This window comes from Grampus griseus (assembly GCF_964374135.1).
Source record: "Grampus griseus genome assembly, chromosome: 5".
NCBI classification, from domain to species: Eukaryota; Metazoa; Chordata; class Mammalia; order Artiodactyla; family Delphinidae; genus Grampus; species Grampus griseus.
In genome coordinates, this window is record NC_138998.1 from 30,385,886 (window position 1) to 30,412,442 (window position 26,557).

A 26,557-nucleotide genomic window follows, 5' to 3' on the forward strand; every position below is an offset into this window, starting at 1 on the left:
CATCACTTTTGGCGCAGTGGTTAAGAATCCGCCTAACAATGCAGAGGATGTGAGTTTGATCCCTGGGCTGGGAAGATCCCACATGCCACGGAGCAACTAAGCCTGTGCACCATGACTACTGAGTCTGCTCTCTAAAGCCTGCAAGCCACAACTACTGAGCCCACAAACCGCAACTACTGAAGCCCGCACACTCTGGGACCTGCATGTCGTAACTACTGAGCCCACGTGCTGCAACTACTGAAGCCCACGCACCTACAGCCCATGCTCAGCAACAAGAGAAGCCACTGCAATAAGAAGACTATGCACCGCAACAGAGAGTAGCCCCCGCTCATCACAACTAGAGAAAGCCCATGTGTAGCAATGAAGACCCAACACAGCCAAAAATTTAAAATAAATAAATAATAAATGGAAAGACATCCTGTGTTCATGAGTTAGAAAACTTTACATTGTTAAAATGTCAATACTTCATTTTCTGCAGAAATGGAAAGGCCAACAGTCAAATCCATATGGAATTGCAAGGGTCCCAAAAAAGCCAAAATAATCTGAAAAGGAAGAACATGAGAAGACTCACACTTCCCAATATTAAAACTTACTACAAACCTACAGTAATCAAAACAGTGCGATACTAGAACATGGATAGACTTGCAGACCAAAGGAATAGTATTGAGACCCCAGAAATAAACTCATATATCTACAGCCCACTGATGTCTGACAAAAATGCCAAGTCCATTCAAAAGGGAAAGAAGAGTCTATTCAACAAATGGTGCTGGGATAACTGAATTTCCGCATGCAAAAGAATGAAGCTCTCTACAAATGCTAATGCATATATATGGAATATTTTAAAAAATGGTACTGATGAACCTAATTGCAGGGCAGGAATAAAGATATAGAGAATGGACTTGAAGACACAGGGTGGGAGAGGGAAGCTGGGGTGAAGTGAGAGTATCATCAACATATATACACTACCAAATGTAAAATAATTAGCTAGTGGGAAGCAGCAGCATAGCACAGGGAGATCAGCTCGGTGCTTTGCGATGACCTAGAGGGGTGGAATAGGGAGGATGGAAGGGAGGCTCAAGAGGGAGGGGATATGGGGACATATGTATGCATATGGCTGTTTCACTTTGGTGAATTCACTTTGGTACAACAGAAACTAACACAGTATCGTGAACCAATTATACTCCAATAAAGATCTATTAAAAAAAAAAAGAATGGGGCTTCCCTGGTGGCGCAGTGGTTGAGATTTCACCTGCCGATGCAGGGACGCGGGTTCGTGCCCCGGTCCGGGAGGATCCCACATGCCGCGGAGCGGCTGGGCCCATGGGCCATGGCCGCTGGGCCTGAGCGTCTGGAGCCTGTGCTCCGCAACGAGAGAGACCACAGCGGTGAGAGGTCTGCATACTGCCAAAAAAAAAAAAAAAAAGAAGAATGAAGCTGAACCCCTAACTTAAGCTATATGTAAAAATTAACTCAAAACTGATCAAACCTAAATGTGAAAACTAAAAGCATAAAACTCCTAAAAGAAAACATAGGGGAAAAGCTCTATGACATTGGATTTGCAAATAAGTTCTTATATATGACTCCAAAAGCACAAGCAACCAAAAACAAAGAGAGAGAGAAAGAGAATTAGACTTCATCAAATTTTATAACTTTTGTATATCAAATGACATTATCTAGAAAGTGTAAAGAAAACCTAAAGAATGGAAGAAAATATTTGCAAATCATTTATCTGATAAGTGTTTAATATCCAGAGTATACAAAGAATGCTTGTAACTCAACAACAACAAAAAAACTCTAAGTAATCAAAAAATGGGCAAAGGACTTGAATAGACATTTCTCCAAAGATATGCAAATAGCCAATAAGCCTAAGAAAAGATGCTCAACATCCCTAATCATTAAGGAAATATAAATGAAAACCACAATGGGATAATACATCACACCCATGAGGACTGGCTATTATCAAAATATACCAGAAAATAACAAGTGTTGATGAGTATGAAGAAATTGGAACCCTGTCCATTGCTAAGGAGAATGTAAAACAGTGCAACCACTGTGGAAAACAGTGTGATATTCCCCCAAAAAAGTAATCCTAAAATTACCATATTACTCAGTAATTCCACAACTAGGTGTATACCCAAAAGAACTGAAAACAGGGTTTCAAACAAATACTTGTACACCAATGTTCACTGTGACATTATTCACAATAGCAAAAAGGTGGAAACAACCCAAGTGTCCATCAACAGATAAATGATTAAACAAAATGCAGTTATACACATGCAATGGAATATTATATAGACATGAAAAATTAAAATGAAGTTCTGATACATGCTACAATGTGAATGGATCTTGAAAACATTATGCTAAGTAAAACAAGCCAGACACAAAGGAACAAATATTGTATGATTCTACTTATATGGCATATCTAGAATAGGTAAATTCACAGAGAGTAGATTAAGATTACCAAGGGTGGGAGGTAGGATGGAAATGAATTGTCTGTTTGGGATGATTTGAAATTTGGGGGGGAAAGTTAGTGGTAATGGGTTCACACATTGTGAATGTAATTGACGCCACTGCACTGTACCCTTAAAAATGGTTAAAATAATATCAAAAAAACAAACAACCCAATCAAAAAATGGGCAGAAGACCTAAACAGACATTTCTCCAAAGAAGACATACAGATGGCCAACAGGAACATGAAAAGATGCTCAACATCACTAATTATTAGAGAAATGCAAATCAAAACTACAATGAGGCAACATTTCACACCAGTCAGAATGGCCATCATCAAAAAGTCTACAAATAATAAATGCTGAAGAGGGTGTGGAGAAAAGGGAACCCTCTTGCACTGTTGGTGGGAATGTAAGTTGGTGCAGCCACTGTGGAAAACACTATGGAGGCTCCTAAGAAAACTAAAAATACAGCTACCATATGATCCAGCAACCCCACTCCTGGGTACATATACAGAAAAGACAAAAACTCTAATTCGAAAAGATACATGCACACCAATGTTCATAACAGCACCATTTACAATAGCCAAGAAATGGAAGCAACCTTAGTGTCCATCAACGGATGGATAAAGAAGATATGGTGTACACACACACACACACACACACACACACACACACACAATGGAATATTACTCACCCATAAAAAAGAATGAAATATTGCCATCTGAAGTAATGTGGATGGACCTAGAGATTATCATACTGAGTGAAGTAAGTCAGACAAAGACTAATATTATATGTTATCACTTATATGTGGAATCTAAAAAATAATACAAATGAACTTATTTACGAAATAAAAACAGATTCACAGACATAAAAAACAAACTTATGGTTACCAAAGAGGAAAGGCGAGGGGGTGAGGGATAAATTAGGAGTATGGGAATAACAGATACACACCACTATATACAAAATAAACAATAAGGATTTATTGTACAGCACAGGGAACTATATTCAATATCTTGTAATAATCTATAATGGAAAAGAATCTGAAGGTTATATATGTACATATATATATATATATATATATATATATACACACACATATGGCTGAATCACTTTGCTATACACCTGAAACTAACACTATATTGCAAATCAACCATAGTTTAGTAACAAAAAAAAAAAGGTCAAAATGGCAAATTTTATGTTATACATATTTTACCACAATAAAAAACACTTTTACAAACCTTTTTCTAAAGACAAGGAGAAACTGTCACAGCAGAAATAAAAGATGAGGCTAGGTCAAAAAGGGAGGGTGTATGCGTCCCACATAGGGATTCAAAGGAAACCTAAGAAGGAAAATAGTAAGGAGGGAAGCACTATCCAGAGACCCCAACCCCACCCAGAGCACAACCATGGAAGAGTCCCCACACCCTGGCTGTTACTCAAGTCTGACCATCTCACCAGAAGGCTGTGGGGTACAGACACAGCAAGATGCTGTTAACTTGTCATGGATCAGGGACTTCCCTGGTGGTGCAGTGGTTAAGAATCTGCCTGCCAATGCAGGTGACACGGGTTCGAGCCCTGGTCCGGGAAAATCCCACATGCCACGGAGCAACTAAGCACTTGCGCCACAACTACTGAGCCCGCATGCCACAACTACTGAAGCCCACACGCCTAGAGCCCATGCTCCACAACAAGAGAAGCCACCAAAATGAGAAGCCCACGCACCATAACAAAGAGTAGCCCCTGCTCGCTGCAACTAGAGAAAGCCTGTGTGCAGCAACGAAGATCCAACGCAGCCAAATTAATTAATTATTTATTTTTAAAAGCGTATATAACTTGTCACGGACCAACTGTTCTCCTGGCACCATCAAAGGCACTAGAGAGAAAACTGTGAATAAGACACTAACACCCCTGGCCTCATGGGGCTCACAGTTTAGTGGGTGAGACATAATGTAACTAGGGGAACAGAAAGCAGGCCTCTGAAAAAGTAAAGACCTTAAAAGTTGAGGAGGAAAGTTATCTATAAACCCTTAAAAAATTAGAGAAGCATGAAAGAAGCATTTTCAGATGCTTATGTTAATTTTGAGAAATTAAGAGACAAAGGAGCTTTCGCAACTTCAGCTATTGATATTTGAGTTTCTTTCTCTAGCCACTGAAGACTGTGTCTGAGGAAAAGGCAGAAGATGGGCACCTTGGGCCCAGGCAGCCCTGGCTCCCAACCACCCCCCAAGGTCTATGAGAGTGTCTCCCTCCTACCTGAAGCCACTTTAGGTTGGTTGCCAACAATTCCAACAGTCCTCCCATTCATTCTTGCAAAACCAACGATGATGTTCTTGGCATAACTGGGCATGATCTCAAAAAATTCTCGCTCATCAACAACCTGCAGGGATAAATTTACTCTTTAGCTCAAAATGATAAACAAGATCCAACTCCATTATAGAATGACAGACATTTACAGAATTACAGGCTGGATAGCTACTCCCTACCACAGGTTCTCCCAGGAAGCAGGACAACAGGCAGAGGCAGTACCTCCTCCCTGCTGAAAGGGAAAACACTCTCGTACACAAATGGAAGAGGATAAACCAGTACAGTCTTTTTTAAAGGTTCTATTTGAACTTGGCATATTTAATACATTTTTTTTTACCTTACTTTGAAATCATTTCAAACTTTCATAAAAATTTCCAGAATACAAAAAAATTTAAATATCCTTCACCCAGATTCCCCACTTATTAACGTTTTACCATGTAAGCTTCATAGTTCCCTCTCCCAACCTGCCTTCCCTGCTTTTCTGTCTGTCTCTTAAGTACGTGTCTGTATATATATTCTCTAACTATATATATGTCCATACACACAACTTTTTTTCCTGAACTGTTTTGAGAATAAGTTACAGACACGACGCCTCTTTACCTCTAAGTACCTAAGTGTCTACCTCCTAAGAACAGGACATTCTCTTCTATAACTTCAGTGATATTATCAAAATCAGGAAATTAACATTAATATATTATTATCTATTATAAAACCTTATTCAAATTTCACCAGTTATTCCAATAACATTCCTTATAGCAACAAAAATCTGGTTCTAGAACCTGACCCAAGATCACTTGGTACTCTGAGTGGTCATGTGGTCTCTTTAGCCTGCCTTGATTCTTTCCCCTCAATCTTTGTCTTTTATGTTCATAACATCTTTGAAGACTACAGGTCAGTTACTTGGTTATTTGGGTTTCATGTTTGTTCATGTTTAATTTCAGGTAAAGCATTTTTGGCAGAATATCACAGAAGTGACCCTCTCAAGTGCATCACATCAAAAGGCACATGATATCAATTTGTCCATTAATGGTGGTGATATATGTCAGGTTTCTCCCCTGTAAAGTTACTATTTTTCCACTTGTAATTAATAAGTATTTTGTAGGGAAATATTCTGAAACTAGGTAAAAATCCTATGCTTCATCAAGCTTTTACCTAGTAGGTATAGTTAGCCTTCATAGATGATCCTTTATTATTAACCCAATTTCTGCCATGATAACTGCCAAACAATTTTTCTAACTCCATTTTTCCTTCTCCATTTATTACTTGGTATTCTATTGTCAAAAATGTCTTTGCCCTTCCCATTTACTTATGGGAAATCCACAGTATGAAGGTATAGATTTTTGTTTTATTATGTGGATTGTAATCTTTACCACCAACATTTATTTTATGTTCAAAGTGTCCCACATTTGACAGTGAGAGCTCATTCAAGGTGGATCCTATGCCCTTTTGATGCTTCTCCATCATTCTTTGAGCATTACCTTACATTCTGGAATTACCTTACTTTCAGGTTCATCTTGTATTTTTTTCCTGCCCCAAGCCCTAGAATCAGCCATTTCTCCAAGGGACCCAGGTCCCCAAGGGCGGGGGTTAGAATAAATGGCTGCTTCTAAGAAGCTAGCCCAGAGCACAGAGCTAGGAGATCTACATACACACACACACACACACACACACACACACACACACACACACACACACACACATTTCTGTAAGTAATATGAAAACCAGGAGTTCATACTGATAACTCCAATTCCAACTTCCAATTCAACTACAGGGTTCATTCTAGTACCCCCCTTTCCATACTATAACTCCTTTCTCCTATAGTGGACATCTAACTCCCATTATCCTCAAAATGTAGTTATTATTCAATCCTCAAATGTAAATGAAATGGTTTCAGAATTGCTAACCCATATGACAGCAAAAAAACAAAAACCTAATATTCAGTATTTCTTTATGACTATTTCTGTCATTAGACTAAAGGTATATAGTCAAAATATTGCATTCAAAAGTTATTCATTTGAAACAGTTTCATTTGTTTTTATTTCAAAGGTTTACCCCCACCCTGTCTTGATTTTATTTTTAGTATGTAAACATTAATATAGGTTAATAGTGTCACTCCCCATCCCTTCCACTCACGATGTTTTTATTTTGGGGTTTTTTTTTGCAGTGCTGCACAGCTTTCGGGATCTTATTTCCCTAACCAGGGATCAAACCCGGGCCCACAGCAGTGAAAGTGCTGAGTCCTAACCACTGGACCACGAGGGAACTCCCTCACCCTGTTATTAATGTCATCACTTTCTGATTTATCCTTTGTGTGTGCACTGCAAAAATGAGTAGATACATTTATAGATTTTTAATTCCCCTTCCACCTTAGATGGAAAGTAACAAATTATAGATACTCTCTCACACTCTGAGTTTCTCTCTTGCACTCTGAGTTTTTTCACTTAACAATATATCCGGGAAATCACTCCATATCAGTTCATAGAGCTTTTCCTCACTCTTTTTCACTCCTGCATAGTACTCCATTGTGTGGACGTACCAAAGTTTATTCAACCAATCTCCTATGTGTTGTGTACACTATTTTGACACTTACATTCAGGTTGTTTAGAATACTTTGCAATTATAAATAACACTGTAACAGTAGGAACCTTGTGCATCTATAATTGTGTAAAGTGGGAAGTGTATCTTCAGGGTAAATTCCTAGAAGTGGGACTGCCGGGGCAAACTCTCAGATAGCTCTTACCATCAACAAATGACAGTGTCTGCTTCCCCACAGACTTGCCATGGAAAGTATTTTCAAGTTTTGAATCACTGGCCAATCTGACAAAAGAGAAATAACTCAGTATAATTTTAAGTTGCATTTCTAGCTTTATGAGTAAAGCTGAACATCTTTCAAATATGTTCAAGGTCCATTTTGTATCTTCTTTTGTGAGCTATATATTCATGATTTTTGCCTGCTTTTCTATCAGTTTTAGTCTTTATTCCTTCAATTTTTAAAAAAGTTCTTTATGTATTAGGGATATTGGTCCTTTACTTGTGATATATGTTGCAAATATTTTCTCCCAGTTTGCTGGTTCTTTTTTGTTGTTGTTGTTGTTGTTGTTGTTTTGGGGGGAGGCCACACCACGAGGCATGCAGAATCTTAGTTCCCCAACCAGGGATTGAACCTGTGCCCCCTGCAGTAGAAGTATGGAGTCCTAACCACTGGACCACCAGGGAATTCCTGGTTGTCATTCATTCATTCATTCATTCATTCATTCATTTATGGCTGCGCTGGGTCTTCGCTGCTGTGCGCGGGCTTTCTCTAGTTGCGGCGAGCAGGGGCTACTCTTTGTTGCTGTGCGTGGGCTTCTCACTGTGGTGGCTTCTCTTTGTTGCAGAGCACGGGCTCTAGGTGCTCAGGCTTCAATAATTGTGGCACGCGGGCTTCAGCAGTTGTGGCACGCAGACTCAGTAGTTGTGGCTCACAGGCTCTAGAGTGCAGGCTCAGTAGTCGTGATGCACGGGCTTAGCTGCTCCGTGGCATGTGGGATCTTCCTGGACCAGGGCTCAAACCTGTGTCCCTTGCGATGGCAGGTGGATTCTTAACCACAGTGTCACCAGGGAAGTCCCCCTGGGTGTCTTTTAACTTCATGTATTTTTTTGCTATGCAGAGTGGAATTTTTAAATGTTTATATAGCCATATTTATCAATTTTTTAACTGAAACTGAATTTTAAATCATAGTTCAAAATCCTTTACCTTCTCCTAAAGTTAGAGAAATTCATCTATGCTTTCTTTAAATATTTCACTTATTATATTTAGTTCTCTGATCTATTATTAGTTTATTTTTGCATATGGTATAAACTACAAATAAAATTTTATATTTTCCTAACCAGCTATCCAGGTGTCTAGCACCATTTCTTTCTTTATTTATTTTGCAGGGCGGGGAGCCACACTGCACAGCTTGTGGGATCTTAGTTCCCTAACCAGGGATTGAACCCGGGCCTTCAGCAGTGAGAGAGCAGAGTCCTAACCACTGGACTGCCAGGCAATTCCTTAGCACCATTTATTGAAGAGCTAATCTTTGCCCATGGAATTTGACATAATACCTTTATCATATGTACCAGAATTCTATATGTACTTGAATCAACTTCTAGCTTTTCTATTCTATTCCACTGATCTATTTATGTGCCAGGACTACACTGTTTTAACTACAGCATGCTTTAATAAAAGATATGGCCATAGCTTTTCTTTTGATGTTTTTATATTAACTCAATATCCAGGAACAAGGGATGTCTCTGCATCTGTTCAAGTCTGTTTTCATGTTTTTCAGAAGTTTTAAAATTTGCCCCATAAGTTTATCACTAAATATTTTATCTTTATTGCTATGCAAAATGAGTGTTTACATTACCACAATATAATTGGTTACTGTTTGTATATATGAAGACTATTCCTAGGTTAATTTTATATCCTGTTCCCTATTTATTGTTTCAGTTTTATCACGCATTCCCTAGGTTTTTTAGCATATTATGTCATACACAAGCATAGGTCAACTTTTGCAAAGCTTTTTGCCTCTAATTGATCTTCTTCTTTATCAAATTGCATTGGCTAATACCTCCAGTACAATGTTAAATAATAGTGGAGATAGAGAGCATCCTTGCCTTGTCCCAGATCTTAGTGTAAGTATTTCCATATTAAGATGCTTGGTTTTGAAAAAGTGTATATTAAACTATCATGTTAAGTATTCATCAATTCCTACTTTCTTGAGTGTTCCTATTAGAAATGGGTGTTGAACTTTCTTAAAGCCTTTTCTCAGCATTGTATGAAAACAACCATATAATCTTTCTCCAGTCTATCTATTAATGCAGTACATTATAGATTTTCTAGAACCAACCTTGCATTCCTACAATAAATCCCACTTGCTCATGGTATATAATTTTAACATGGTGTTGGAGTCTGTTGGCTAACATTTATTTGGTATTGTTGCATCAATATTGGTAAATGATGCCAATCTGAAATCTTTTTCAGTTCTATATCAGGTTCAGGTATATCAATGTCATACTTGTTTCATAAAAAGAATTTGTACAGGGTGTGTGTGTGTGTGTTTACTGTCTATGATCTGAAATAATCTATGTAGCACTGTGATTCTTTGGTCTTGGAAGGTTTCATAGAATTCCCACATGAAACTATCTGGGTCTAGTGCTATTTTTGTGAAATAACTACTATGTAATTTGGTCCACTTAGGCTTTCTACCTCTAATGGGGTCAATTTTGGGTAAAATGTATTTTCCAAATAAAATGTCCAGTTCATCTAACCTCTTATGATTTTTAAATTTCTTCTATCTCTATCATTTCTCCTTTCCACTTTTTACTTGTGCCTTTTTTTTTTTACTTGTGCCTTTTTTTTTAAGTTAGCTAGTAGTTACTCTATTCCATTAGTTACAGCTATTTTTCTATTTCCCAAGTCATAAAATTTCTGCTTTTATCCTTATTAAATCCTGTCTTGTTATTCTTTAGAATATTTTTCCCCAGCTTTTTGAATGGAGAATTTAGTTTCTTTTCCTTCTTTCATTTTTCACTAAGCAATTAAGGCTATAAATTTTCCTCCTCTCATAGACAGTATTCCATAGATTTTGATATGTAGTGTTTTCATTATCTTTATTCTCTTAGAATTCTGTCATTTGGCTTATATTTTCTCCTTTTATTCAAGAATTAACAGATTTATTTTAAATGAGACAGTGCTTTTATTGTTGTAGCTATAAATTTCTAGTCTTAATCATTGTGTTTTGTAATATTTTTGCTTTATGGACTGCTAGGATGCTTTCTTTCTGACCAAATATGTGATCAACTTTTGTGAATGTTCCATGTGCACTTGAGAATAAGATTCATTGCCTATTACCAGGCTGTAAAGTCTGAAATAGATCTTTAATATCTATCTGTGATGTTATTGAGGTCTTCTATATCTTACTTATTTTTGTCCATTTGACCTACTTTGTACTAATTATGGTACATTTAAATCTATTATTATTTGTTTCTACCTATGTCTCCTTGGACATCCTACAGTTTCTCCTTTTTAAAGATGGTAGTTTTATCATTTAGGGCATAGATCTTTTACATCATCACTGTGAATTATGGCTTTTAGCATTTGAAAATGTCTTTCCTTGTCACAGTAAATACTTGAATTTCACATCACCCAATATTAGGCTCACACACACGGCATTGTTTCTGTTCTCCTGACATACCTTTCCCCATCCCTTACGTTTAACTTTTCAGAATCACTTTGTCTCCTGTACACCACATATAGTTGGTCTTGCTTTATGAGGGAAATTTAACATCCTTTTCTTTTAATAAATGAGATAAGTTTAATAAATAAGTTTGGCCATTCATATTTATTGGTATTTCAGATGTTTTTTATTCTTGTAATTATTCTGTGTACCATGTTACATTTACTGTTTAAGTAATATGTTTTATGTTGCTGTTTATAAAGATTTATATTTTTGGTCTAGTGGTTACCTTTGTAATTATACCTTTTTAATGCCCTTAGTCTGTTTCCTCATCTAATGTCTTATTAACTGGGTTGTCTACTATTAATATCTGTTTGGTCACAACAATCAGTATACTTATTCTGCTATACTCTTTCACTCTTCCTTCTCTTCCATCTTTCAGTGGCATTTTTTTCTGCAACTGAAACATAGCATTTATACATTGTTCTCTACCCTCATTCCCAACCTTATTCTGGTCTTATAATTAAATAAGCACCATCAATCCTTTTCCTAAAATTTGTCCAGTAATCTCTTGGTTGGATGAAACTCATCCTCTAGAAGCTTCCTCAAGAAGAGCCTGGGAACACAGAAATCCCTCAGTTTTAGCTGGTTTTCTTTAGTCTTAATACATGAACATCAGCTTGGCCAGATATAAAATCTTTAGTCTTTCCTGGAGTCTCCAGGAAGTGCTTCTCTATTGTTGCCTTGCTTTGTTGTTGCTTTTGAAAAGTCTGATGCTACTCTAATTCTCCCATCTTTGTAAGTTATTTAATCTTTTTGCCCCAAAGTCTTGAGGATTTTTCTTTTCAAAATCTAGTAGTGGGACTTCCCTGGTGGTCCAGTGGGTAAGACTCCACGCTACCAATGCAGGGGGCCTGGGTTCGATCCCTGGTTGGAGAACAAGATCCTGCATGCATGCTGCAACTAGGAGTCCACATGCCACAACTAAGAAGCCCACAAGCCGCAACTAGGAGTCCACATGCCACAACTAAGAAGTCTGCATGCCGCAACTAAAGGTCTCACATGCCACAACAAAGATCCCACATGCCACAACTAAGACCCAGTGCAGCCAAAAAAAATCTAGTAGTTATATATGGATATTTACTCGAGTTTGATCATTCTTGGTTAATTTTCCCATACACTCAGTGAGCTCTTTCATTATGTAGCTCTGGGTCTTTTTCTGGGATGTCTTCTTGGATTACAGTTTTAAACATTAATTCTCTTCCTGTTTGTCCTTCGTCAGACACTCCAGTTATATGTATGTTCAGTCTTCTTTGCCTATCTTCCATTTTAGTCACTTTTTTCTGATTTTTTTACCTTTTTCTTTATGCTTTTGCTTGTTTTCCCACTTTTCTTCAACATTCCATATTAAATTTCATTCAAATACAATCTCCCTAGAGCACTTTATAATTCTGTCTTCACTTCTCATATATGATTTTGTCCCCCACCATTTTAATTCAGTCACCTCTAACTTTACTTCTTCCTATTTTATGTCCATTCTGTCATTAGTTTCTGAATTTGATTTTCGTAACTCAGGTGATGATTTGAGGCTACTGAACTCTACTGCAGTGTGATCATCTGCTGAATGACTAACTTTTACAATGAAGGGAGTTTTGTCAATTGAAGTTTTTTGTTCTCATTTTTGGTTTTCTTATCTTAGTAGCTCTGTATAGATAAACTACTTGTATCTGCATTTTGTGGACAGGGTTGACAGTCTGGGACGGTGAACAAGATTCCCAGTTCAAGAGCGCCCTCTTCTGTCAGTATAACAAAGTGCCACTTACTTAATGGGTGTCTTGATATTAGAAGAGGGTGGTAGGGAAAGGGGTAGTATGACCTTCAGTGGTTTTTTTTTTTATCTTGTAGACACATAAATTTACCTCTTTCTTCATTTTTCCTTCACTTCACAATTTCCAAAGGTGCTTCTCTCTTCTTTTTTAATCTTTTCTTCCCTAGAAGGAATGCCCTTCCATGCTTTCTTGATTCTTGTGTATGTTTAAGTCCCTCCTCTTAAGTAACTCTTCTGACCTAACAGGACTCTTTTCCAGTATTTTCACTCTTATAGTGAACTTCCTCTCCCTGAGTGGTTTCTTCTAAATTCCCTTCTCTTTCTTCTGAGCAGTGTCTCAACACTTCTTCCAGCTCTCCACAGAGACTTGTTGCCAAAATTCAAGAAACAGTCCTACTAGAAAGTGGTGCTTAGGGACTTCCATGGTGGTCCAGTGGTTAAGACTCTGAGTTTCCAATGCAGGGGGCCTGGGCTCGATCCCTGGTCAGGGAACTAGATCCCTCATGCATGCCACAACTAAGAAGTCTGCATGCTGCAACTAAGAGTCCACATGCCATGACTAAAGATCCCGCATGCCACAACTGAGGCCCAGCACAGCCAAAAATAAATATTTTTTTTAAAAAGTGGTATTTATTGTTCTACTTATCGTTATATGAAGTTTGTAGTTTCCTGTCTTACAATTATGATAAAGGAATGGAAATGGTAGTTTTATTTTTTCTTCTTATTGGCCTACATATAGTTTTTCAAGTATGTGTAGAGTTTTGTATTCAGGAGACTTTGACTACCCAGAAATACCACCTTCCCCCTCTTTTTTTTTTTAAACAATTTTAAGAATTCATGCCACTGACAAAATTCCATTACTAAGTTCTGATCCAATGGATATAGTCACAAAAACATACTAATACACACAGATGTTTACTGCAGCACTGCTATAACAACAAAAACTGTAAAAGATCTAAATGTCCATCAGTACGGTAATGTTTAAATAATGTTCCATCCATACAGTGGGGTACTATACAGTCATTATAATGAATAAGGTAGACCTGTATGCCATGACAGGGAAAGAAAGTGAAAAAAGAGTAAGGTGTGGAAGTGTCTATAATACAATCTTTTTTCAGTTAAAAGTAAATATATTGATATATATTTGACATATAAATTTTTTTCTGGAAAGATACACAAGAAACTTAATAGTGCTTACCTCTGGGAAAGACTGATAAGAAGGAGAGAGAAAATATTTGCATTTCATTTTACATGTTTCTATACTTAAGTTTTTTTGTTTGTACATATTATTTGTTTTTATTTAAAAAGGATTTAGAGAGTGTAGCAGAGACTCCTAAGTATCCACCAAAAATCCAGCTTCTGTTTCTACCACTGTAGAAGAAATGATGGGCAAATGACTATCATATTTCCTAACCTCCCCTACAGTTAGATGTGGCTATTTGACTATGTTTTCTACAATGGACTTAAATACAGTATTAAAAATGAAACAGAATATATTTATTAAACTTCTAGCTCAAAAGTTCGAGAAGGAAAAAAAGATGATTAACTGAAAGAAAGCACAAAAGGAATTAATCAATAAAAAAGCAGAAAATACATAGCTTTAAAAAGAAACAAAAATTAAACAAAAAGTTGATTCTCTGAAACACATCAATAAAATATTTCAACTACTAGGTAACTATCAAGAAAATATAAAACAAGAAATGTCAGAGAAAACCACTGAAACAGATTTTGCTAATCTTCTAAGACTATATACTCTGCATAATCCTATGCAGGTAAAATTAAAAATCTGGAATAGGTAATTCATAGAAAAAATATATATAGTCTACCAAAACCGGCTCAGTAGTTGTGGCACACGGGCTTAGCTGCTCCATGGCACGTGGGATCTTCCTGGACCAGGGATCAAACCCATGTCGCCTGCACTGGCAAGCAGACCCTTAACCACAGCGCCACCAGGAAAATCCCACCAGATCTTTAAAGAGCAGATAATCCCAATGCTATTTCAACTGTTCCAAAGCATAGAAAACTTGCAAATTCTCATTATGGCACTTCATGAACTGAACTATGTATCCCCACCGCCAAAATTCATACATTGAAGCCTAACCCCCAATGTGATTACGTTTGGAGACAGGGCCTTTAAGGAGATAAAGTAAATGAGGTCATAAAGGTTGGGGCCCTAATTTGAAAGGACTGGTGTCCTTTTAAGAGGAAAGGACATCAGAGATCTCTCTTTCTTGTGCACAGAGAAGAAAGGCCACATCGGGACACAGTGAGCAGGCAGCCATCTGCAAACCAGAAGAGAGGGCTCAACAGAAACCAACTCTGCTGGCACCTCAATTCTGGACTTCTAGCCTCCAGAACCGTGAGAAAATTAATTTTTGTTTAAGCAATTCAGTCTGTGGTATTTTGTTATGGCAGCCCTAGCAAACTAATAAATGATGCAAGAGCACTGACACCAAAACCTGATTTTAAAATACACCACCTCCCTAAAGAAGGGATAGTCAGAGAGTTTAGGATAGACATGTAAATACTGCTATACTTAAAACGGATAACCAACAAGGCCCTACTGTATAGCACAGGGAACTCTGCTCAATGTTATGTGGCAGCCTGGATGGGAGGGGAGTTTGGGGGAGAATGGATACATGTGTATGTATGGCTGAGTCCCTTCGCCGTGCACCTGAAACTATCAAAACATTGTTAATCGGCTATACTCCAATATAAAATAAAAAGTTTAAAATAAATAAAATACCCCCCAAATCATCTAACATTCCATGATATTGATGTAAACATTCAAAATAAAACATTTATAAAATATAACAAGTATTATGATATATTTACAAATAGAACTAAGAAAAATCAATGTGATTACCGCTATAAATGCTTAAAGGGCACTTAACAATATTCAATACCCACCCCTGATTTACAAAGAAAACAAGTAGGTAACAACAAAAATTACAATAGAAACCAGTGTGGGATAGGGAGGGTGGAAGGGAGATGCAAGAGGGAGGAGATATGGGGATATCTGTATACATATAGCTGATTCACTTTGTTATACAGCAGAAACCAACACAACATTGTAAAGCAATTATACTCCAGTAAAGATGTTAAAAAAAAACAGGAAGCAGTGGTAGCTTTCTTAACATGAGAAAAAGATATAAAATTAGGAAACACTAATGACAGTCTCTCTAAAGTTAGGAACAAAACAAAGATGCCCACTATGACAACCACTGCTTATCACTGCATTTGATAAAATATGGAGGTATATCAATGCAACTGAACAAGAGAAAGAAATGATATAACATAACTGGAAAGGAAAAGACAAAACTATTTGTATGTAGGCAATACACTAATATACTTGAAAAAGCCAAAAGAATTAACAGTGAAAAACTATAACAAATAATAAGAGAACTTAATAGGTAATTGGATATAAAATTGATAAACAGAATCAAAAGCTTTCATATATACCTAAAAAACAACAGAAGATAGAAAAGACCCCATCTACAATAAAAAGATACTTAGGAATAAACAAGGAAATCTTTAAAACAGTCAAGGAGAAAAAAGTACACTTTAACAAATAAAAATGCAAACTGTGTTTTTAGATTGTTTCAGATTCATAAGGATGTCAATTTTCCCTAGTTAGTGCATAAATTTAATGGGATCCCAATAAAAACAACAAAAGGATGCCCTACTTTCACCCCCCGCTTTCACCCTAAAACAAGACAAACTGATTTCTAAATTTCATATGGAAAAATAAACAAGACTAGGCAAGAAAACTCCAAGAAAAGAATAATCAAGAGGAACTATCTCTACCAGATGTGAAAGCGTACTATCAACTGAATAATTAAGGCAGTATGGTATTGGTCAAGTGTTGGTGACAATGTTAAGGCACCAGAACTCTCAAATGCTGCTGGTGGGAGTGCAAACTGACACAGCCTTTGAAGAACCCTTGGGCAGGGTCCACTAAGGCTCCATGTATGCCTGGCTATGAGGCGGTACTTCCACTCCTCACTACAGATTCAACAGAAACGTGGAAGTTTGTTTGTTTATTTACCAAAATCACATAACAGAATGATATCAGAACTATCTGTAATAATTCCAAACTAGAAACTACCCAAATGCCCACCAACAGTAGATAAACTGTGGTTTGTTCATACAAAAGATTACGGAGAGCAGAGGGCAGACAGCAGAAGCAAGAAGAACTACAATCCTGCAGCCTGTGGAACAAAAACCACATTCACAGAAAGACACACAGAATTAAAAGGCAGAGGGCTATGTACCAGATGAAGGAACAAGATAAAACCCCAGAAAAACAACTAAATGAAGTGGAGATAGGCAACCTTCCAGAAAACGAATTCAGAATAACGATAGTGAAGATGATCCAAGACCTCGGAAAAAGAATGGCGGCAAAGATCGAGAAGATGCAAGAAATGTTTAACAAAGACCTAGAAGAATTAAAGAACAGACACCTAGAAGAATTAAAGAACAAACAAACAGAGATGAACAACACAATAACTGAAATGAAAAATACACTAGAAGGAATCAATACAAGAATAATTAAGGAAGAAGAACGGATAAGACACCTGGAAGGCAGAATGGTGGAATTCACTGCCACGGAACAGAATAAAGAAAAAAGAATGAAAAGATATGAATACAGCCTAAGAGATCTCTGGGAAAACAATAAACGCAAAAACATTCGCATTATAGGGGTCCCAGAAGGAGAAGACAGAGAGAAAGTACCCAAGAAAATATTTGAAGAGATTATAGTCAAAAACTTCCCTAACATGGAAAAGGAAATAGCCACCCAAGTCAATGAAGCACAGAGAGTCCCAGGCAGGATAAACCCAAGGAGAATCACGCCAAGACACACAGTAATCAAATTGACAAAAATTGAAGACAAAAATTATTGAAAGCAACAAGGGGAAAACGAAAAATAACATACAAGGGACTCCCATAACGTTAACAGCTGATTTCTCAGCAGAAACTCTACAAGCCAGAAAGGAGTGGCATGATATATTTAAAGTGATGAAAGGGAAGAACCTACAACCAAGATTACTCTACCCAGCAAGGATCTCATTCAGATTCGATGGAGAAATCAAAAGCTTTACAGACAAGCAAAAGCTAAGAGAATTCAGCACCATCAAACCTGATCTACAACAAATGCCAAAGGAACTTCTTTCAGTGGGAAACACAAGAGAAGAAATGGACCTACAAAAACAAACTCATAGGTCTTCCCTGGTGGCGCAGTGAAGATACCACATGCCACGGAGCAACTAGGCCCATGTCCCACAACTACTGAGTTTGCGCTCTAGAGCCTGCAAGTCACAACTACTGAGCCCACGTGCCACAAATACTGAAGCCCACGCGCCTAGAGCCCTTGCTCCACAACAAGAGAAGCCACAACGAGAAGCCCATGCACCACAATGAAGAGTAGCCCCCGCTCACAACTAGAGAAAGCCTGCACTCAGCAACGAAGACCTACCACAGCCAAAAATAAATAAATTTATTTTAAAAGAAAAAATAAACTCATAACAATTAAGAAAATGGGAATAGGAACATACATATTGATAATTACCTTAAATGTGACTGGATTAAATACTCCAACCAAAAGACACAGGCTTGCTGAATGGATAAAAAACAAGACCCATAAATATGCTGTCTACAAGAGACCCACTTCAGACCTAGGGACACATACTAACTGAAAGTGAGGGCATGGAAAAAGATATTCCATGGAAATCAAAAGAAACCTGGAGTAGCAATACTCATATCAGATAAAATGGACTTTAAAATAAAGAATGTTACAAGAGACAAAGAAGGACACTACATAATGATCAAGGGATCCATCCAAGAAGAAGATATAACAATTATAAATATATATGCACCCAACATACAAGCATCTCAATACATAAAACAACTGCTAACAGCTATAAAAGAGGAAATCGGCAGTAACACAATAATAGTGTAGAACTTTAACACCTCACTTAAACCAACGGACAGATCATCCAAACAGAAAATTAGGAAACACAACCTTTAAATGACACAAAAGACCAGATAGATTTAATTGATATTTATAGGCCATTCCAACCAAAAAGAGCAGATTACACTTTCTTCTCAAGTGCACATGGAACATTCTCCAGGATAGATCACATCTTGGGGCACAAATCAAGCCTCAGTAAATTTAAGAAAATTGAAATCATATCAAGCATCTTTTCTGACCACAATGCTATGAGATTAGAAATGAATTACAGGGAAAAAAATGTAAAAACACAAATACATGGAGTGCTAAACAATACGTTACTGAATAACCAAGAGATTACTGCAGAAATCAAAGAGGAAATCAGAAAATACCTAGAGACAAATGACAATGAAAACACGATGATCCAAAACCTATGGGATGTAGCAAAAGCAGTTCTAAGAGGGAAGTTTATAGCAATAAAGCCTACCTGAAGAAACAATAAAAATCTCAAATAAACAATCTAACCTTACACCTAAAGGAACTAGAGAAAGAAGAACAAAACAAAACCCAAAGTTAGTAGAAGGAAAGAAATTATAAAGATCAGAGCAAAAATAAATGAAACAGAAACAAAGAAAACAATAGCAAAGATCAATAAAACTAAAAGCTGGTTCTTTGAGAAGATAAACAAAATTGATAAACCATTAGCCAGACTCATCAAGAGAGAGAGGACTCAAATCAAGAAAATAAGAAATGAAAACCAAGAAGTTACAACAGACACCAGAGAAATACAAAGCATCCTAAGGGATTACTACAAGAAACTCTATGCCAATAAAGTGGACAACCTGGAAAAAATGGACAAATTCTTAGAAAGGTATAACCTTCCAAGACTGAACCAGGAAGAAACAGAAAATATGAACAGACCAATCACAAGTAATGATATTGAAACTGGGATTAAAAATCTTCCAACAAACAAAAGTCCAGGACCAGATGGCTTCACAGGTGACTTCTATCAAACACTTAGAGAAGAGCTAACACCCATCCTTCTCAAGCTCATCTAAAACATTGCAGAGGAAGGAACACTCCCAAACTCATTCTATGAGGCCACCATCACCCTGATACCAAAACCAGACAAAGATACTACAAAAAAGAAAATTACAGACCAATATCACTGATGACTATAGATGCAAAAATCCTCAACAAAATATTAGCAAACAGAATCCAACAACTCATTAAAAGGATCATACACCATGATCAAGCAGGATTTATCCCAGGGATGCAAGGATTCTTCAATATACACAAAATCAATGTGATACACCATATTAACAAACTGAAGAAAAACAATAAGTCCATCTCAATAGACGCAGAAAAAGCTTTTGACAAAATTCAACACCCATTTATGATTAAAAACTCTCCAGAAAGTGGGCATACAGGGAACCTACCTCAACATAATAAAGGCCATATACGACAAACCCACAGCAAATATCATTCTCAATGGTGAAAACCTGAAAGCATTTCCTCTAAAATCAGGAACAAGACAAGGATGTCCACTCTCACCACTACTATTCAACATAGTTTTCGAAGTCCTAGCCACAGCAATCAGAGAAGTAAAAGAAATAAAAGGAATACAAATTGGGAAAGAAGAAGTAAAACTGTCACTGTTTGCCGATGACATGATACTATACATAGAGAATCCTAAAGATGCTACCAGAAAACTACTAGAGCTAATCAATGAATTTGGTAAAGTAGCAGGATACAAAATTAATGCACAGAAATCTCTTGCACTCCTATACACTAATGATGAAAAATCTGAAAGAGAAATTAAGGAAACACTCCCATATACCATTGCAACAAAAAGAATAAAATACCTAGGAATAAACCTACCTAGGGAGACAAAAGACCTGTATGCAGAAAACTATAAGACACTGTTGAAAGAAATTAAAGATGATAAAAACAGATGGAGAGATATACCATGTTCCTGGATTGGAAGAATCAATATTGTGAAAATGACTCTACTACCCAAAGCAATCTACAGATTCAATGCAATCCCTATCAAATTACCAATGGCATTTTTTTACAGAACTAGAACAAAAAATCTTAAAATTTGTATGGAGACACAAAAGACCCCGAAAGCCAAAGCAGTCTTGAGGAAAAAAAACGGAGCTGGAGGACTTCAGACTATACTACAAAGCTACAGTAATCAAGACAATATGGTACTGGCACAAAAACAGAAATATAGATCAATGGAACAGGATAGAAATCCCAGAGACAAACCCACATGGCTATGGTCAACTAATCTATGACAAAGGAGGCAAGGATATACTATGGAGAAAAGACAGTCTCTTCAGTAAGTGGTGCTGTGAAAACTGGACAGCTATATGTAAAAGAATGAAATTAGAACACTCCCTAACACCATACACAAAAATAAACTCAAAATGGATTAGAGACCTAAATGTAAGACTGGACACTATAAAACTCTTAGAGGAAAACATAGGAGGAACACTCTTTGACATAAATCACAGCAAGATCTTTTTTGATCCACCTCCTAGAGTAATGGAAATAAAAACAAAAATAAACAATTGGGACCTAGTGAAACTTAAAAGCTTTGCAAAGCAAAGGAAACTACAAACAAGTCGAAAAGACAATCCTCAGAATGGGAGAAAATATTTGCAAACCAATCAACGGACAAAGGATAAATCTCCAAAATACATAAACAGCTCATGCAGGTCAATATTTAAAAAACAAACAACCCAATCCAAAAATGGTCAGAAGACCTAAATAGACACTTCTCCAAAGAAGACATACAGATGGCCAAGAAGCACATGAAAAGCTGCTCAACATCACTAGTTATTAGAGAAATGCAAATCAAAACTACAATGAGGTATCACCTCACACCAGTTAGAATGGGCATCATCAGAAAATCTACAAACAACAAATGCTGGAGAGGGTGTGGAGAAAAGGGAACCCTCTTGCACTGTTGGTGGGAATGTAAATTGATACAGCCACTATGGAGAACAGTATGGAGATTCCTTAAAAAACTAAAAACAGAATTACCACATGACCCAGCAATCCCACTACTGGGCATATACCCAGAGAAAAAGACACATGCACCCCACTGTTCACTGAAGCCCTATTTACAATAGTCAGGTCATGGAAGCAACCTAAATGCCCATCGACAGGCGAATGGATAAAGAAGTTGTGGTACATATATACAATGGAATATTAGCCATAAAAAGGAACGAAATTGGGTTATTTGTAGAGACGTGGATGGATCTGGAGACTGTCATACAGAGTGAAGTAAGTCAGAAAGAGAAAAACAAATATCGTATATTAACGCATATATGTGGAACCTAGAAAAATGGTACAGATGCAGGGCATCTGTACATGGTACAGGTTTGCAGGGCAGAAACAGAGACACAGATGTAGAGAACAAACATATGGACACCAAGGGGGGAAAGTGGTGGTGGGGAGTGTTGCTGGTGGGATGAACTGGGACATTGGGATTGACATGTATACACCAATATGTATAAAGTGGATAACTAATAAGAACCTGCTGTATAAAAAATAAAATTCAAAAGTTAAAAAAAAAAAAAAGCCTAAGGAGAACCACGAGAATAACACGCATTACAACAATATGGACGAATTTCAGTCGTCTCGTTGAATGAAAGCAGCCAGACAGAAAAGACTGCACACTATATGATTCCATTTATATAGTATACAAAACCAAGAACAACTAATTTATGCTGTTAAAGGTCAAGATGGTAGTTTCCCTCAGGGGCTTGGTGGGAAAACAGTGCCTGGAAGAGAACACTGGGGAGGCTTGTCTGTTTCTCTATGTGATGCATTGATTTGATCTATTCTATATAAATGTTTCTGTTATTTAGGAGGATTTATATTTATTTTAATAATGGTTACTTCTGTAACTATACCTCTTTAATGCCCTTAGTTCCCTAGTTTAGCAATTTGGAGAGGTCATTAGGAGAGCTGTCATTCAACAGAGAGAGGAAAGCAGAAGCCAGATTCCAGAGAGGAATAAAGGAAGAAGAGACAAGAGGAGTTTAAGGAAAAAGGTAGAAAAGACTGTGGATGTCAGTTAAACAGAGATTCAGGTTAAGACGGGTTTGGTTTAGCAGACAAGAAGTTCATACATGTTCAAACACATTTATTGCCCAGAGGAAGGAGTTAAGAGAGGGAGAAGAAGTTAAACCAGTCAAGAAAGCAAGATGCCAGACAGGAAGCAATGGAGTGAGGAGCCCAGGTGAGGCACCTCATTCTTTCAGCCTGGGGAGACACGGAGGGACGGTGGGGAGGGAGAAACAGGCACCTATGGAAAGTGATGAACCTGATGCTCTCAATTTTCTCCACGAAGGAAATGCTGATGTCATCTGATCAGAGTGGGGAATAGAGAAGGAAGTTAGGGTTTCGATCAGGGAAAGTGAAGAAGATAAAAACAGGAGCTGAGGGGAGGTTCACGGCACATATTCAAGCCGGAGACCAGAGAGGTGAACCGAGGACCCAGCTCAGGCTGGAGCAAGGCTCCGGGGCTTTCCCTTGGCAGGCTCAGGCCCCACTGGCAACATGGGTGGGCGGATGAATAAGTGACTGGATGGATGAGTGGATGAATGGATGGATGGGTGTGTGGATGGATGGATGGATGGATGGATGGATGGATGGATGGATGGATGGATGGATGGATGAATGGCCGGCTGGCTGGCTGGCTGGCTGGCTGCAGCCTTGAACCAGGGATGGGACTCCACAGGGCAAAAGGAGAATTGGAGCACTGATGACACAGACCCCATTTTACCTTCTTCACACTACTTTTGGACCTAAAACTACCCACGCCACGTATGCTTTTGTTCTCTGAATCTCTCACCCAAATGTGAGGTCGCTGAGGCAGGGTTTTTGTCCATCACAGAGTGATACAGCACCAACACTGAGAACAGTGCCTGGCTGTTAACATCTGGCGTAATGGCAGAGTCCAAGCTGGGCCAGGAAGGCAGAGGCCAGGAGGGGCAGAGGGCTCCACAGGACGGGATGATTGAGGGCTGGGGAGTCCAGGAGCAGAGGTGGTGAGAGACGGACAGGACAACTGTGAGGGTGTAGAGAGTACTGAAGGCTAAGGTCAGAGGAGGGCATGCTGGTAGAAGCGGGCTCAAATGGTGCTCAGTAGGCTAAGAATCCAGCAATGAGGAGAGGCAGAGCCCGGCCATGGCTGCTGACTCACGCTGACTCCCCACAGTACAGGGAGGAGGAACAGGTCACTGGGAGAGCCAGGGCCCCGGAGAGGCTGCGCCCACAGAGCCGTCTGGGTTCAGTTAATCGAGAAGAGCTAAGAGCACAGTGCGCGTAGGAAAGTGTGAGGGAGACAATGGCCATGGACAGATGCCCCCAGTTCACCCCAACACTGTCCTCTTCACTTAATGACCCAGGAACCTGCTACACCAAGAAAAAGGTACAAATGACTCGCGTCCTCCTCCGACCTACACACACACCCCTCAACCCTGTCACAGGACACCTTATGTACTCACTCTCCTTTCTCTAGAGAAAAAAAAAAATGCCCTCTGAGCATGAGGCTCCAAACAGAGGTACATGAAGAGTCATCCTGCCTCAACTCCAGGCTCTGGAGACACGGCCCTTTCTCTACAGGCCTCAGAGTGCCAGCTCAAGAGCCCTGAGCTCTGCGGACCCAACTGCCACGCCCCCAAGCCTGTCCAAGCCAGTAGGGTGGCCACAGCCACTAGCTCTTCCCATAGCACACTACTCAGTGCCCTTGTTCTGTGCCACCCCGTGCCCTGCCTCTGTTGCCCAATGGTAAGGCCTGTGGGTAAAGCACTTCCTCACTGAGCCAAAGCACAATGACATGCACATGGCTGAGCCAGCACAGACAAGACAGACAGATGTGGCACTTACAGAGTGTATGATGTCTACCATGTCGTAGGCTTTCGTTGATTCCAAAGGGACAATTGTATCAAGCTCAGGAACCAGACGGTCACTTTGGATAGAAAAAGAAGCAGATATAATCAACATGGAAGAGCCCGTTGCCTTCTGTGGGTGGGGAATGGGAGAGGAAATGGGGGAGACACAGCATGGGGGCTGGACTGATTCTGTCCCTGCTGGGCTAGCAAAGCAGTCCCCAAAGATACATGCCTTTGTTGCCACCATATTAAACTGAATCTGAGCTTGATATTAACCCAGAAGATCTTTCTGTTTTCATTTAGAGGAAAAAAAAATGAGCTTATTCCCCTGAATGTGGAGATTCCTTCATTTATCCTCTCTGAACACTTCCTACATTCTAGGTATTGTATGGAGTACCAAAGGACATTATAGTGAACAAGCCACTGTAGCATCAAGCCCAGCTTCCCAGAGAGCTCAGCACCAGCGTCTTGGGTAGAGCCCCACCCAGTAACAAAGTCCTCCCTTACTTTTCATGTGCTATTTACACATATGCATACAGCTTCCCTGGGACTGAATGACGAGGAGGTATGGCTGGGCCAAAGCAGGCTGTTCAGACACGTCTGGGCCCTCGGACCGTAACACCTTCAAATGATGTCCTAAACCTTTCAAGAACCCCAAACAGTACAGCAGCTCGGAAAAGGAGGCTGTGCCCATCACTTCTGGGCCTTGTGACCACCCTCCCTCTCATGACTACACACAGTGGGCCGCTGATTGTATCCCCTGAGGAGTGAGGCAGAGGCAGACAAGAAGTGGCCCTGGACATGACTTCTGAGAAGCATCCCTGGCCCAGACATGGCCCCATAAGTAGAAGCCCAGGGCAGTGTCTGCAAACGGCTTCTTCCCAAGGGATGGCTTCTTCCTGAGGGACACAATTTCAAGTCTTTCTGCAGAAGTATTGCAGGCCAAGTGAGTGCTTCAAAATCAGAGAGGAAACAAAATGGAGAAGACAGCAGCCAGTGGTCTGGAGCTATAGTTCCCCAGCTGGGCTTCTGGCTTATTCTGCGGTGCTCCCCACATCAGGCAGTGGCCGGAAGAGCAAGAAGGAAAGAAGGTCTTCACTAGGTGGTCAGCAACACACCCTTCCCCAGGAATGTCCCAGCTTCTGGCCACAAGCAGGTGTGCATAAGCACATTTCCTAAAGGGCATGCTGTCTGAATCATTTCACATTGATTTATTTCATGTTAAGACAAAATATATATATATATATACACACATATACACATATATATATATCTCAATTCTGGACAAAGGCTCAGAAATAATATTTTTTTTGGCCACTTTTTACTCCCAAGCTACTTGTCAGATATTAGAGAGAGGAAAAACGTGAATAAAAATAAAATATCTTGGGATTTCCCTGGCAGTCCAGTGGTTAAGACTCTGTCTAAGCTTCCACTGCAGGGGGGGAAGGATTTGATCCCTGGTGGGGGAACTAAGATCCCGCATGCCACACAGCATGGCCAGAAGATTTTTTTTTAATTTCTTTTTAAATAAGTAAATAAAATCCTTTGTGGCTCCTATACCCACACATGCCACCACCATGCCTACACCTGACTCCACTGCACAATCTACTCCAAGCTGCCCACCAGGGCAGACCCTGGAGGTCCCGCCAGGGCACACGGGCCAGAGAAGGACAAGCCAACCTGCAAAACGAGAGGAGCTCCGGCCTGCAACTCACCTGGGATCATGGCACTCAAGGACGGGGGCGGGGTCCTGATTGCTGAGAGGCAAGTAGTTGAAGAACTCCCGGAGATTACACAATGCATCCACGTCGTTTTCAAAAGCTCTGTGGGCCACGCCTGAGAAAACAGGGAGTATATAATGGGCCAGGGCACCTGTCAGCCCAGAGATGCAGCTTCATGCCCACCTGCCCCCT

General features: G+C 39.1%; 1 protein-coding gene across 1 annotated transcript in view; it reads right to left on the reverse strand.

The window, feature by feature from the left end:
* The window catches only part of PCCB (propionyl-CoA carboxylase subunit beta), a 91,937-nt gene that overhangs the window by 24,697 nt on the left and 40,683 nt on the right, over positions 1–26,557 (reverse strand). Inside the window, exons 8-10 of the mRNA XM_082655247.1 lie at positions 26,360–26,480; positions 24,640–24,721; positions 4,704–4,827 (exon numbers count right to left, since the gene is read on the reverse strand). Coding sequence (XP_082511373.1) covers positions 4,704–4,827; positions 24,640–24,721; positions 26,360–26,480 — 327 coding nt within the window. The remainder of the gene's footprint in view (positions 1–4,703; positions 4,828–24,639; positions 24,722–26,359; positions 26,481–26,557) is intronic.